The 12,668-nt window shown below is 38.8% G+C and overlaps 1 protein-coding gene across 9 annotated transcripts in view; it reads right to left on the bottom strand.

Annotated features, from left to right (window-relative positions):
* ATP8A2 (ATPase phospholipid transporting 8A2) overlaps nucleotides 1-12,668 on the bottom strand; it is a 325,803-nt gene that overhangs the window by 102,178 nt on the left and 210,957 nt on the right. For all 9 annotated transcript variants that reach the window (XM_021379136.1, XM_021379100.1, XM_021379117.1 and 6 more), the window contains 5 exons: nucleotides 9,428-9,502; nucleotides 5,635-5,757; nucleotides 4,488-4,566; nucleotides 1,117-1,178; nucleotides 739-795 (listed from right to left, as the gene is read on the bottom strand). In XM_021379136.1, coding sequence (XP_021234811.1) covers nucleotides 739-795; nucleotides 1,117-1,178; nucleotides 4,488-4,566; nucleotides 5,635-5,757; nucleotides 9,428-9,502 — 396 coding nt within the window. The remainder of the gene's footprint in view (nucleotides 1-738; nucleotides 796-1,116; nucleotides 1,179-4,487; nucleotides 4,567-5,634; nucleotides 5,758-9,427; nucleotides 9,503-12,668) is intronic.

Here is a 12,668-nt window from a genome sequence, read left to right as displayed (position 1 = left end):
AAAACTAGATTTCCATAAAGCTTCTCACATGCGTGAGGAGAAACAGGGACTCCACCAAAATCACAGTATTTGTGTTTTCATGAGGTTTTCATGAATGAAGGAAAGTGCTGAAGCTCCGTCAACACAGGAACCCTGCTACCCCCCATAGTCATTGGAGGTCACTGCCCTGGCAGATTCTGACACCTACCAATAACAGAGCACTCACTCACTGCAAGTAAATGACTCAAATCTAGGAATCAACACAACTGTTTGACTAACATCCCTATTTATTACCAAAAGTTTCCAAACAAACATTCTCAACCAATGTGAAGTCACCAGTGCTTTTTACTAGCTTCAAAGAACTTTGCAAAACCCATTTGTTTATCTGTGGGCAGACATCTTCCATTCACTACTGCATTAACTTTTAAAGGAGCTACAGAGTAGAAAGATGTTGTTCTTAAGCAATTACATTAGCATGCAAATTTCTAGCATCTTTGTCTAAAATTTCAATATTTAAAAATGTTGGCAAAATAAGCCATCTACTCTTCCTACTTCTGACAGAATGCTCTTTGTTTATCACATGTCTTTAGAATGCATTCATTCTCCTCTCCTGTAGTTACGGAACTTAGTTTATCCTTAAATAAAAGATGCAATTAAAATATTGCAGCCTCAAATGATTTTTAGTACTACTTTTCTGTATTAATGCTCGCCAGGGAAAAATGTATGCTAATAAAATAAAAGCTAATGAAGAATACTTACTCTAGTCCATGCAGTTGTTTCCAAGCCAGCTTTCAGGCAAACAGTGACTACGACATACTGCAAGGGAAAAAGACAAAAGACAGCTTCAGTATTGGCACTCTCAAATTCGGAGGTGTTCACAGCCCAACCTCCCTTTAACACCTGAAATGGAACTGCCATCTAGGTGCCAACCCACCTCTTGGAGCCTTGGCAGATTGGGGTGGGGGAAGGACAGAGTAGAAGATGCTGTTGGTACATGAGTAAAAAAAAATGAACGCGGGTGAAAAATCAGGCTCACAACATAGGTCTGACTTGATTTAAATTTTCTTCTGATTTACATAATTTTCTGACAGTATAAAAAAATTACCATTCAAAAATGTCTTGGATAAATAAACTTACAGTGTAAACTATGTTCCCAACAAATAAATAGTCGATTCCCTGCCCATTCGTGAATACTGCATCTGAAAAAGAAAAATTGTCACATTTGTTAACCGGTTTATCAACAGAATAGAAGAAGCATCAAGGAGATTTTGAGGAGGCTAGACAGTAACTGGTTTCAAACTTGTCTTTTGGAATGTCAAAGAGCACCTTCAGAAGCTCTGAGCTACTCGTAATGCACCAGCTGTACTAAACAAGACATGATGCTCAGATAGAGTGTGTATACACAGTCCTGCTTGCCAGAATCTGTTAGCAGAAGGGGAAACTTTTGCCAGGCACTAATGTGTAATTTGTCTCTAAGAGCTGAGGTAGGTCGGCATCACTTCTTCTGTAGCTATCTGTTCTGTGCTGCTCATTGGCAGCTCTAACAAATTCCATTGTGAATAAAGCCTATACATGACTTGATCTGTGCTGAAATAAAGCTGCATTTATAGATTTACCTTTTGCAGTTTTCTCTTAAGAACACATTTAATATCTAAAATACCTCACTGGTGGTTAATTCAGTAACTGAGCAGCATTCAGCCCTCCGCATGCTTTCTCTTAGTCGAGTGCACAGAAGGGTAAGTACATGTTAATCTATCACTTGCAAGTGCCAACCTTGGCAATGCTTCAGATGTCTGTTTAGTCTTTCTTAGCCCGTGCTGAATAAAACCGGAACACCATGAAAGCACACTCAACAGCTACGCTAATGCCAGATGAACTCATACTCACAGGAACTTTCAAGCATTACTCAAGCATGATAAGTACGGGTATTTTCACAGGTTTTAAGACAACTGCTAAAGAAATACACAAACAGCAGGGATGAAAAAGGCTTAAGATAAAACCCTTGGACTTGATCCTAAACACATACTGCCTAGTACAGTGCTTCTACTATGAGGGTACCACTTTGCTAGGTTTATTTGCAAAACTGGATCTGACATTGTAAAACTGGGGTCACCTACTTAGTTAACTATGTTCCTGTAAAGTAGGTCTCCAGGATCAGCAAATTTTGAAGTCTGCAGAGGAGAGTCCCTGACAGCCTGACCTCTGGTGAAGACTCTGTCCAGTACATGGGTGAAAGGTTCAGCCAGTGCAGCTGCCCAAGCTACTTGTGAGGCTTTGCTTCTACAATCTTGTTTTTCTCTGAAGAACCGACAGATTCTGAATGTCTTCCAGAAATCACAGATTCTATATTGTGGCTTTTCTTTCCATTTTGAACCCAAACTACTAAGAGACAGCACCAGATATACTAATCACAAACAGCAGAACAAGATCAAAAACCCGATCCAGCTTGCCCAACTATAGGTTTAATCTTCAGCCACATGCATCTCTATCAGCCCATTTTTTCTCCTGGTACTCTGTGGCCTCAGAAATTTACCATATCATTCACAACTACACAAAGCTTTAGCAGTCTCTTTGCTCTTTCCTCTAGTGTCAACAAAAAAAAGGCAAAGAGCACAAGAGAATGGAGCCTTCCATATCCCATAAATCCTGGTGATGCCTAAAGTCTCAGTTTATTGACAAAGAGGCATGCCTAAAAACTTACCTGTTTTGATAGCTCTACAATAAACTCATCTAAAGACTCTGACAGTACATTGCTCTAGCACAACACCACAGTGCACATTTAAGTAATGGAGTAAAATTTGTTGCAAGTCTCAAATTTTTTAAAGTCATATTGTAATGTGATAATGTAATGCATTTTTTTTCCAGAGTTTTCTATGACCTTCCACTTCAGGAGGCTAAGTTGTCCTGAGAGGAATGATATTTCTGTTAATGAGAACAGACGGGTGTTCAGTGAACACATATTTCTAAAGCTATACAAGTGTCCATTCACTGAACATATGCACTTCAGATTCTGTGGAACTCGAGAGGTTAAAAAACATTCCAGTGAGAATGGCACATTTTTGTCTATAGCACTGGCATCTCTTTTTTACTTAGAAATATGGAGAAATTTGAAAATTCAGTATTTGTTCCTCTTTGGAAAGCAAGCCAAGCAACCTATTGAAATTATCTCAGAAAGAAAGTTACCATGTGAGCAGGTGACTATTTCAGTCTTACCATTTCAGCTGCTTAAAGCAAAAGTGTGTTATCTGCTTAGGAACTGAATAGTCAGAAAACTATTTATGGAAGACTAAAACAGAAAGCATAGTTTGCAACTACTGCAGACATCAGCACACAATAGCTCAAGTTGGATTTGAAGAGGAGCTATTCAACATTAACATTTCCCACAAAAACAGTGAAACGGAACAACCCCAGACCCCCAAAGCAAAACAAAGACCAATGAAACAAAAACAACCTCTCTCCCCCTAAACTGAAACAGAGCTCTCAGCCCACAAACAGAGGAAAGGGAGTTCTCCTTCTTGTATGGTCTATCACACACTGTGTGAAGCTGTCACTGAGGATATGACACTGAAGTTTTACTGAATCAAGTAAAGAGAAACATGAACCTGCCTCCTCCATATCTCCACCATCATGCCCCTTTGATGTGAGCATTCATCTTCCTTTCCTTTTCCTTTTCTTTTACCTCCTCCCCAATTAATCCATCCTCAAGCTGAGAAGGTTGTTGAAATTAGCGTTTCTAGATAAGTGTTTGTTTTGAAAAACTCATGTTTTTGATAAATACTACCCCTTTCCCCAAAATTCCTCGTCTGATCTTGTCTCATTTCTTAATACAGTAATACAGATTTCCCAGATTTTCCCTGTCCACACAATTATATTGTAAATCTAAGTAGGAACTACATGGGACTTACTGTTCCCTGAAATACCATGCAGCTGCATTACATTTCATAGAAAGCAAGTGTTAGTAAACTTGGTTCATACAACAAAAAGTCTTGTTTTCCTAATATCTGACACAATCTGACCTTTTCTAATCCAGGCAATTCACTTCTTCCACAGACTCTGGCGGTAGTGAAATCTCACTCTTTCACTCTATATTTTACAGTACTGCATTATGAAATGGGAAAGATCCAGAAAGATAAAACAAATGCTTGTAATACAGCTACCAGCTGTTTTAAGAACCATTGCAAAAACATTATACAGTAAAAAGTTGAGATCTAAACACATCACTGAAAAAAAAACAGGTGTTGTACAGAACATTTTTAGTGTTTGAGTAAGACTTTGGCAAAGCAGTAGCTTAATTTCTTAAGTATTAAAGTCATCACATGAACAATAATTAAGTTAAATAGGAATAAACTCAGGAAGCCACTAGATAACTGGCCAAGAACAGCAGCTATAGTCTACTGAACTGTCAGCATTATTTTCTTAGAACTTGTTGTGACCTCCAACTCTGCAAACACATTGGTTCTGTAAGACTGAACATCAGTTACTGACGTAAAAAATAACGAAGCAGTTACCATGCTCCAGTACTTTCAGTGGAAACCAGAAGAGAATGATGGAATGGATCAGGGCATTGATGCAGTGACCCCAGAAAACCTGAGGGAAAACAAACCAAGTCATCAGTAAAGTCCAAAACTCTTGACCTCTCTCTAACTCCCAACAAATGCTTCATTGTGTAGTTTAGAGTCAGACGATATTTTTCCTGAAGTGAAATACCTAAACTTTCCTAAGATCCATTTCCTCCTACAATTTCTGCTCTGTCACAAGAAAACACTGGTCCAGTTGGTCAGTTTTATTCTAACAAGTTAAAATGTAACAGGCAAGAGGACTTGTAACTCGAAACCTTTATCAAAATACAGCAGACAGGCAGAGTCACCTTTCTTTAATTATCTCAAAGAAAGATTTTAAAAGACTGATTCTATACCATGAAGTGTTCTATTTTCTTTTAATGGGCAAATATCTTCTGTGCCCTGCAATTTTTAAACTTACAGTCAATGCAGTTTTGCACAAACTACAGCTTTCTGCACTCACCAATTTCCTCCTCTCTAATCAAAGCAGTCTTACAGCCTCCCTGATTCTGAAGTACATTTAAATGTGCCTGCTATGGAATAAACACAGAATTCCAGTGCTGGCACTTTCTGGCAAGTAAAATAGGAAAATGAAATAAAATGCGTTTTTCAAAAGTTAGAAGTCAAAATAAATCAATTTTTATTTTCCAATTTTTATTTTCTCTAATAATAGAGAGGAACAGATTAACTGTGAAAAAGCTCTCCAGTAGGAAGTGTTATGACAACTTCTATACTAAATAAATCTGGGTGAAGTCATCCAGTTCCTACAAAAATGATAAGATAACCATTTTTTAGTAGTTGTGAATTAGAAGGTCATATTCAGATTCAAATGTTATTTGAAATCACAGCTCATAGATATTTCAGGACAAGTTTCAGTTGAAGCCACATCTGAAAATCCTCACTTAAAAACAAAGTGTTTGTTTTGTTGTTGTTCTTTTTTAAAACGAAATATAATCCCTTTGAAAACAGCAATCTTGTTGCAGTATCATAGTATAAAACAGAAGTGACAGTGGGGAAGAAGTTATTTTGTGATGAAATAAACCTGGAAAATAAAAATGTTCCAAGTTATTCTTAAAGAAACATATTGTTCCCTTACCCTTGTGTTGAACCCATCCGCGTTCTGAGTAATTTTGTATAGCTGTGGAAATCTAAGCATGCTATCTTGAGTACATGATCGCTCAAAAATTCCCAGAGTGAAAGGTGGCAATGCTGTGAAAATCTGCAAAGCAAGCAAACGCCAATTAAAAGTGGCTATGAGTTTAAAGTGGATCCCTGATAATATTTCAGAATGTAGACAACAGCAAAATTCCCAGATACGTCACTGAAGATGCATTACCAACTGGTGTGCTGACATAATTTTCAAAGGTCCAAACAAATCCATGCATGAATTTCAGCAATCTGTAACTCCAAAATATTGACTGACAAAGAGAAGAAGTGTATATGAAAATTGGTACTACTAACCAAGCAGCTTACATTCACGCAGTTAGCCATCAGTAGTTTCTGATGTAGCAGCTCATCTAGGGAGGATAAGCCACATCAGAGTGCAAAGGAAAGACAACACGTACTTTTTCAAGAAAGGAATGAGTTCAAATACAGCCACACTTATAGGCATAATTAAGTAAGTAATTTGCTTAACCAAAGCTAAGTTTATAAACAAAGAAAATGTGGAAGCCACATTAAAAATACACTGAAAAACAATGGCAATTTGCTGCTGCAGTACTTCAGGAATTCTCCAGCCAGACACAGCCTGATAGGAACAAATTAACCATACTGTGTGTTCCTGTTTCTGACTGTTTATCGATGACCAAGACTTGGAAGTTGTCATGGTTTTGTGATTTTCGGTTATTGGTATTCCACATCATAACATCATGTAGTGGACATACCTAGTTCTCAGAAGAGAAGGACTACTACAGTCCCCACGGTACTTTGCTCCTTTGTTACCATTTTCCAGCCGGAGGGAAAAGATAGAAGCTCGCAGTATAAAAACTTGCAGATCACGAGACCTCGTCCCTTTTTCCGCCGTCTCTCGTCTTGGCAGCACCTCGCTCCCCAGCCGTCTTATCGTCGGTAGTAGAGTAAGGCCTACCTTGATTTTGGGACATTCTCTCTCTCTGTGTTGGATTTATCAGCTTAAATTGTAATTATATTGTATTATAGTGTGTTGTTTTGCATTCCGATATTTTATTTAGTAAATTAGTTTGTTTCTCCTCAGATTGTTGCCGCTGTTCTTTGCTCTCAGGGCCATCTCCCTACCCTTTTCCCCTTTCCCCTTTTCCCAGGACGTGGGCCCTTGGGTCCCCCGTCCCCTTTGTCATGGAATCGGGCCTAACGCCCGTAAACCGTTGACAGAAGTTTTCCAGGAGAGGCAGCAGAACTCTGCCAGAATCACAGCAAGGCAGCCTCTGCTGAGTCCCACATCACTCTTCTTCAGCTGTTTCCAGGATCTGAGGCAGTTCATTTAAAGCCACCTCGGGTATGCATGTTTCTTACTGTCTGTTGTCACACACAGTGAAAATGTCACCAGTATGCATGCCTGCATGCTAAACTTCAGTCACATAATTTTACATTAAGTTTGTATCTGAAAATTAATTTCTAACCCTGTATATATATATATGCATATTTAACAGTTCAAGAAGAGTTCAGTTAGCAGTTTCAGGTTAAGAGCTGACTCTAGTGTGCATTTCTATTTTGTGAAAACTGGGCTCTGTTTCCTACCAGCAAGGAGCTGACAATTGAAGAGCAGACAAAAAACAACAAGGAAGACCAGACACCAGCAAGAAGCAATTGTTTCATCCCTGGATCCAATTTCTTTTGCTCAGAAAGCGATAAATCAGATGGTTAAACTGATGGTGGGCAGAGCTAGAACTAAGACCACTGGTCCAATAAAGTCCAAAACATGACATGTTCTCATATACCTTTAAGATATTTTCCTAGTTTTTTCATGTTTCTTGGGACACTTCCCAATTCATTCCAGACACTATTCTAGAGGTGTTGGGTTTTTTTGTTTTCTATATGAAAGGAAGCCTCTGGTATAGAATCATAGAATCATCAAGGTTGGAAGAGACCTCCACGATCATCCAGTCAACTGTCCACCTACCACCAATACTTCCATGCTAAACCATGTCCCTCAACACCACATCTGAATGTTTCTTGAACACCTCCAGGGACAGTGACTCCACCGCCTCCCTGGGCAGCCTGTTCCAGTGCCTGACCACTGTTTCAGAGAAGAAATTTTTCCTAATATCCAACCGGAACCTTCCCGGCACAATTTAAGGCCATTCTCCCTAGTCCTGTCGCTAGATCTATCAGGTGAACCAGCCCAAACCAGTATAAACCCAATCTAGCTGTAGATGTGCCTGCTCATTGCGGGGGAGTTGGACTAGACAATATTTAAGGGTACCTTCTAGTTCCAATGATTCTGTGATTCTATAAATGCTGGAACCACAGTGCTAGTAAGATTTCCTACACTCAGCATTTTAACGAGACTGCTCATGAAACAGAGGCTTAATTAGCATGGAAAAGAATGGAAGAGTTAAAACCCACTTAAAAACCTAACGCCTTCAAATTATGGAAGTCCTTAATACCCCACCAGCATTTGATTCTCTGCGATTCTATGGGACCAGTTCTACTTTTAGAAAATACTGGCCTTATGAAACAAGGATTAATTTATACTTCACTGATTCTCTAAGATGAGCCTCATCCATGAGCTTTAAATGCAGGGTAGGTAGATCCATCAAACCAGGTTTAAAGGTAATAGATGCAAATATCTAACCATGAATGACAGACTGTGCAACAGTCAGGAAACGAGGGTGAAGAGGAAGTGGAAAATCCCTGAGTTAATGCCTTCCATGGAGAGTATGAAATCTTACAGACTATGAGGGTTTGTGCCATCATTTTTAAGATTAGTGAAATGACAGAAGTGTTTCCATTAATGCTATGCAGTGATAATTTGCTGGGTTTTTCTGTATTTCCATATATTTGGAAGGAGTCTGATTAAAAAAAATAATAATTTCCTCCCACTAAAGAGAAATGCAAAGGATTTTTTTTTAACACTGACAAAACTGACAAAGTGTCCTAGTGGCTTATAAATCCAGCCATCAGTAACGTTACAAATGTAACACTCTATTGAAAAGACCAGCACAGGCCTATGGTATGCAGCAAAACTTGGCCCCAGAGATCTTCCAGGCTTTTATCTGATTGAAGTTACTGATTATAACGATAAAATCACATGATACAATGTGGGACCCTGAAAAGCACAACTAAAATCTGAAAGCACTCCTGGACCAACACATCCTGCACTTGGTTAAGGGGAGGAATACTGGTAACATAGCTGTGCTGCTTCCAGTTCTGTACTGACTCAGTACAGAGTGCGTGATGCTTCCTTGAGCATCTAATTCTTACAGGATCTGAGAGGAAGTCTTCTGTATTTACTAACTATATACCAGTAAATGCTTCAGAATGTTTTTGCATGGACTAAAATCACTGGGACAATAATGTATTATGAAAAGATAAGAAAATATTAAAAATGCAAAGACTAAGACTTGGTACCTATTTTGAACATTACCAGTAAAATATCTCAGTACAAGGGATCAAAGATGCTTTCAAAGAGAAAATTAAAGTACATCTAAAAGCTACAGTCTTACAGAAGTTATACTAGGCTAAGAACTTATGTATTAAAGGCATTTTTCAAAATCTACTTTTCGAAATTTATTTTTTTGATTAAAAACATCACTCAATATGTTTTTCTTTCTACAGCTCAGGGTAGATCAAAATGGCTTTTACAAATGAACTCACCTTTCCTGACATACACTTATTTTCCTAGGAGAGATGGGACAGAACACACTAACACATGTCCCGAGCAATACCAATTCAAAACACGTAGCACTTACCACATTATACAGACCAATGCACCATCGCTCAAATAAGATCTGCCCAGAGAATCCATTAACAAAAGCAAACCAAAGCTGAAACAAAGAAAGACAGGTTACAAGAAGCTTTAGATTACTACTGCAGTAAATGTTTCCATCTATAGTAGAGGAGGAGGATATGGAACACAGACCACCATCTGGAGACAGCTGCTTGTCATGCTCTAAAAATAACTATCAGCAGTGCCAGGAAGTTATTCTCTTCCAAAATCTTAGATTTTAAATATTGCCAGAGTATTGCTTGTTTAAAATAAAATACTCAGGTGATGGAGCAATTTACTGTATATGAATCATTACTCTAAAAAAACAAATGGCCTCAAACTATTTCTAAAGTCTTACTGCTGGCAAAATAACATGCTTGAAGCCACAAGCTAACCTACTTTCCACTGGAGCCAAGTATCAGAATTTTCACGTTAACTGTCTTCTGATGGATGCTCTGTTCAACTTGTGTTCTGTTTTAGTTACAGACCCGGAATTGGAGATTCATCAGCTAAATAATTATAATTTTATTTTCTACACAATAAGAATAGTTATTTAATAAACATAAATTAAGAATTAAACAATGGAAGAAGTTGCCCGAAGATTCTGTGAAGTCTCCAACCTTTCACAAGTGTATGAGACCCAGCTGGAAGAACTCTGAGCAACATGGTTCAAACTCAGCATTGACCCTGCTTTAAACAAGGGGCTGGACTGGGTGACCTCTGAGCTCCCTTCTGAGATGACTGTAACTTCATGATGCCAGAAGATTGCTATATGCAGCATTGTGTAAGTTGACTCTTTCCAGAATTTAATTGGACCTACTTCCTTAATCCTACTTTTAATCTTGTTGAAGCAGCTTTTTAAAATAAGAAATGCTTTACTAAGTTGGAACAAAGTTTCTTTCTCAGTCAGTGGGCACTGAAAGGCTAAGAAAAAAATAAGAAGGGAAAGAACCGTCCTTTCCCAAGGGATGTGAATCATTGCACTTATCTGTCAAAGGAGCACTCTGAATTTGTGATTGTTGTCCCTTTCAAAGTTCATTTGTAAAGTCCATTTGGGCTCAACAGTGTACCACAATGTTTAAAATTACAGTTCAAGCACCACCATTTTTAACATATTTTATCTTTCATTTACTTTGCTATTTTACATTTCACTGCCTGACAGTCCATGGCACTCATGGACAGAGCTCTGTCCTGACACTGTTCTACCAGTGATGTAGCAGCACTCTCCTGCCAGCATCATTTATTCTCTGGCTCATCTGTAACTTGCACAATAGGAGTGCCCCTGCAAAATAACTCAGGATTTATTTAACTGTACATCATTTGGTCTCTTCTCTACCCCCACACAAAATGGGTATAGAATAACCAGGAAAGAGAAGATAACTGTATCAAGACCTACAACTGCTGTCGTGACTCTGGTATCTAAGTAGACAGGGACTTTTCAGCATGGGATAGAGACAACTTAAGGGAAGATTTAAATATTGATAAGACTTACAAGACCCAGCAGTTTCATTTTATTTCCAGTTAGCTGAAATGCATCAGCCTTGTATAAACAACAAAAATATATACCTAGTTCCTAAAAACCAATTTCCTCTTTCACTAACATTGTCAATCACATATGAATTTAAATTCAATAAGGTTAAGTGTTCATCTCTCCAGTTCTGTCCAGAGAAAAGGACAGAAGAAAATCATATTCTACACTGCAACCCTTTTTCATCATTTTTACTTCCACCATCAGTACATGGAATGTCACCACTATCCCAGTGTCACTCTCAGGACCCAACTAATGGCTCAAAACAGCACACTGACTGGCCTCACTCAGACTTGGAGAGTTTCAACTAACTGCCTATCTCAGTTCTCCAACTGAAAGCTATGAAAGATCTTGGGAAACTGCAATTCATTTGGATCTGGCAGGAAAGGACCTTGAGGGCAAGAATCTGAGCTTCAGACAAGCTTCCTCAGCATTTAGCAGTGATCACCCAGGCATTCATCATCTCCATGCTCCTTGCAGTTTTGCTGCCATAGCCTCGCACAGGTAGTCCTCCAGCAACAGACATCCTTGATTTTCCGTCAGGCGGGTGAAATAAAGCAGTCAGACTTGCTGTAGCTGGCTCATGGCTAGGAAACGAGCCCCAAACCAGGCAAAGCTATTATATTTCATTCACATTTCCCATAAAAATATTAGCAGTAATGAAGTGAATATACAATTATGTAAACCTTGGAGAAAGCCAAGCTATTAAAGTATCTTACAAAAGCAGTACGTAGACTGTTGGAAGTACGAGTGAAAGATACCCTCTCCACAAGCCCATTCTTTCTAACTAAGAAAGTAGCTCTTACCACAACTGAGTGATGCAGAATTCATTAAAGACCTTGCTAAAAAGCCCCTGAGATTAGTCAGTCACTATAGGAGAATACCGAGATGGATGTTTCTGACTGTGGTAATTAAGTGTTTAAGTGCCACGATCTTTAGTCTTCTGAAGTCTGCTTTAATCTTGTATGTGTTTTCTGCAAAAAACACACTGTTCTTATTTCAAGACTGCTATGATTTTGGTGGGCAAGAACCAACTGTCAGCAACTTAAATGTTCACCTATTTCAAAATCTAAACTTGTTTTCCTTTCAGTAGGATCCACACAGGTGAAAACTAGAAGTGAGTACACTCCCCATTCCTCCCCAGGCCGGCCTGCACTGTGCTCTCAAATCACAACACATGGGAAAAATAACAGCTATGCTCGTCACCACCAAGCTTTCACATTATCCAATGCCAATCAACAGAAAGAATGTCGCAAACTTCCTTAGTACAGTCATGTCAAGAGCAACAAATTAGATACTTCGCATAAAATACACGCTTATTTTGCATTTAGCACAAGTCATGAATTGGTACACATAGTTTAAGCAGTAGCTGTTTGTAGAGAGTATGGTATTCTTTAAGGTCAGCAAAGAAAAAAACCCTCCACCTCAATATTCCTGTTAACAAAATATACTAAATAGATTTGAAGTTGCAACAACCCATGCTTGACTCAGACTTGGTAAGCTGGCAGGAAAACTTGCCAAGTCTGCCGGGCTTGCCAAGCTCCAGGGGTTTGCAGGGCTCAGCTACAGCGCTGCTATGAACACACAAACCCAAAGTCATTAAACTGCTCTTCTGGCTGGAAAAAAAGAAGGCTTTTCCCTTTAACTATTACCTAACTGCCAAAAAGCTGGAAAAGCTTACTTGTAACTCAGCTAC

Source organism: Numida meleagris, chromosome 1, assembly GCF_002078875.1.
Source record: "Numida meleagris isolate 19003 breed g44 Domestic line chromosome 1, NumMel1.0, whole genome shotgun sequence".
Lineage (NCBI taxonomy): Eukaryota > Metazoa > Chordata > Aves > Galliformes > Numididae > Numida > Numida meleagris.
The sequence above is the reverse complement of the archived record's forward strand: the minus strand, read 5'-3'. Positions and strand labels throughout refer to the sequence as shown.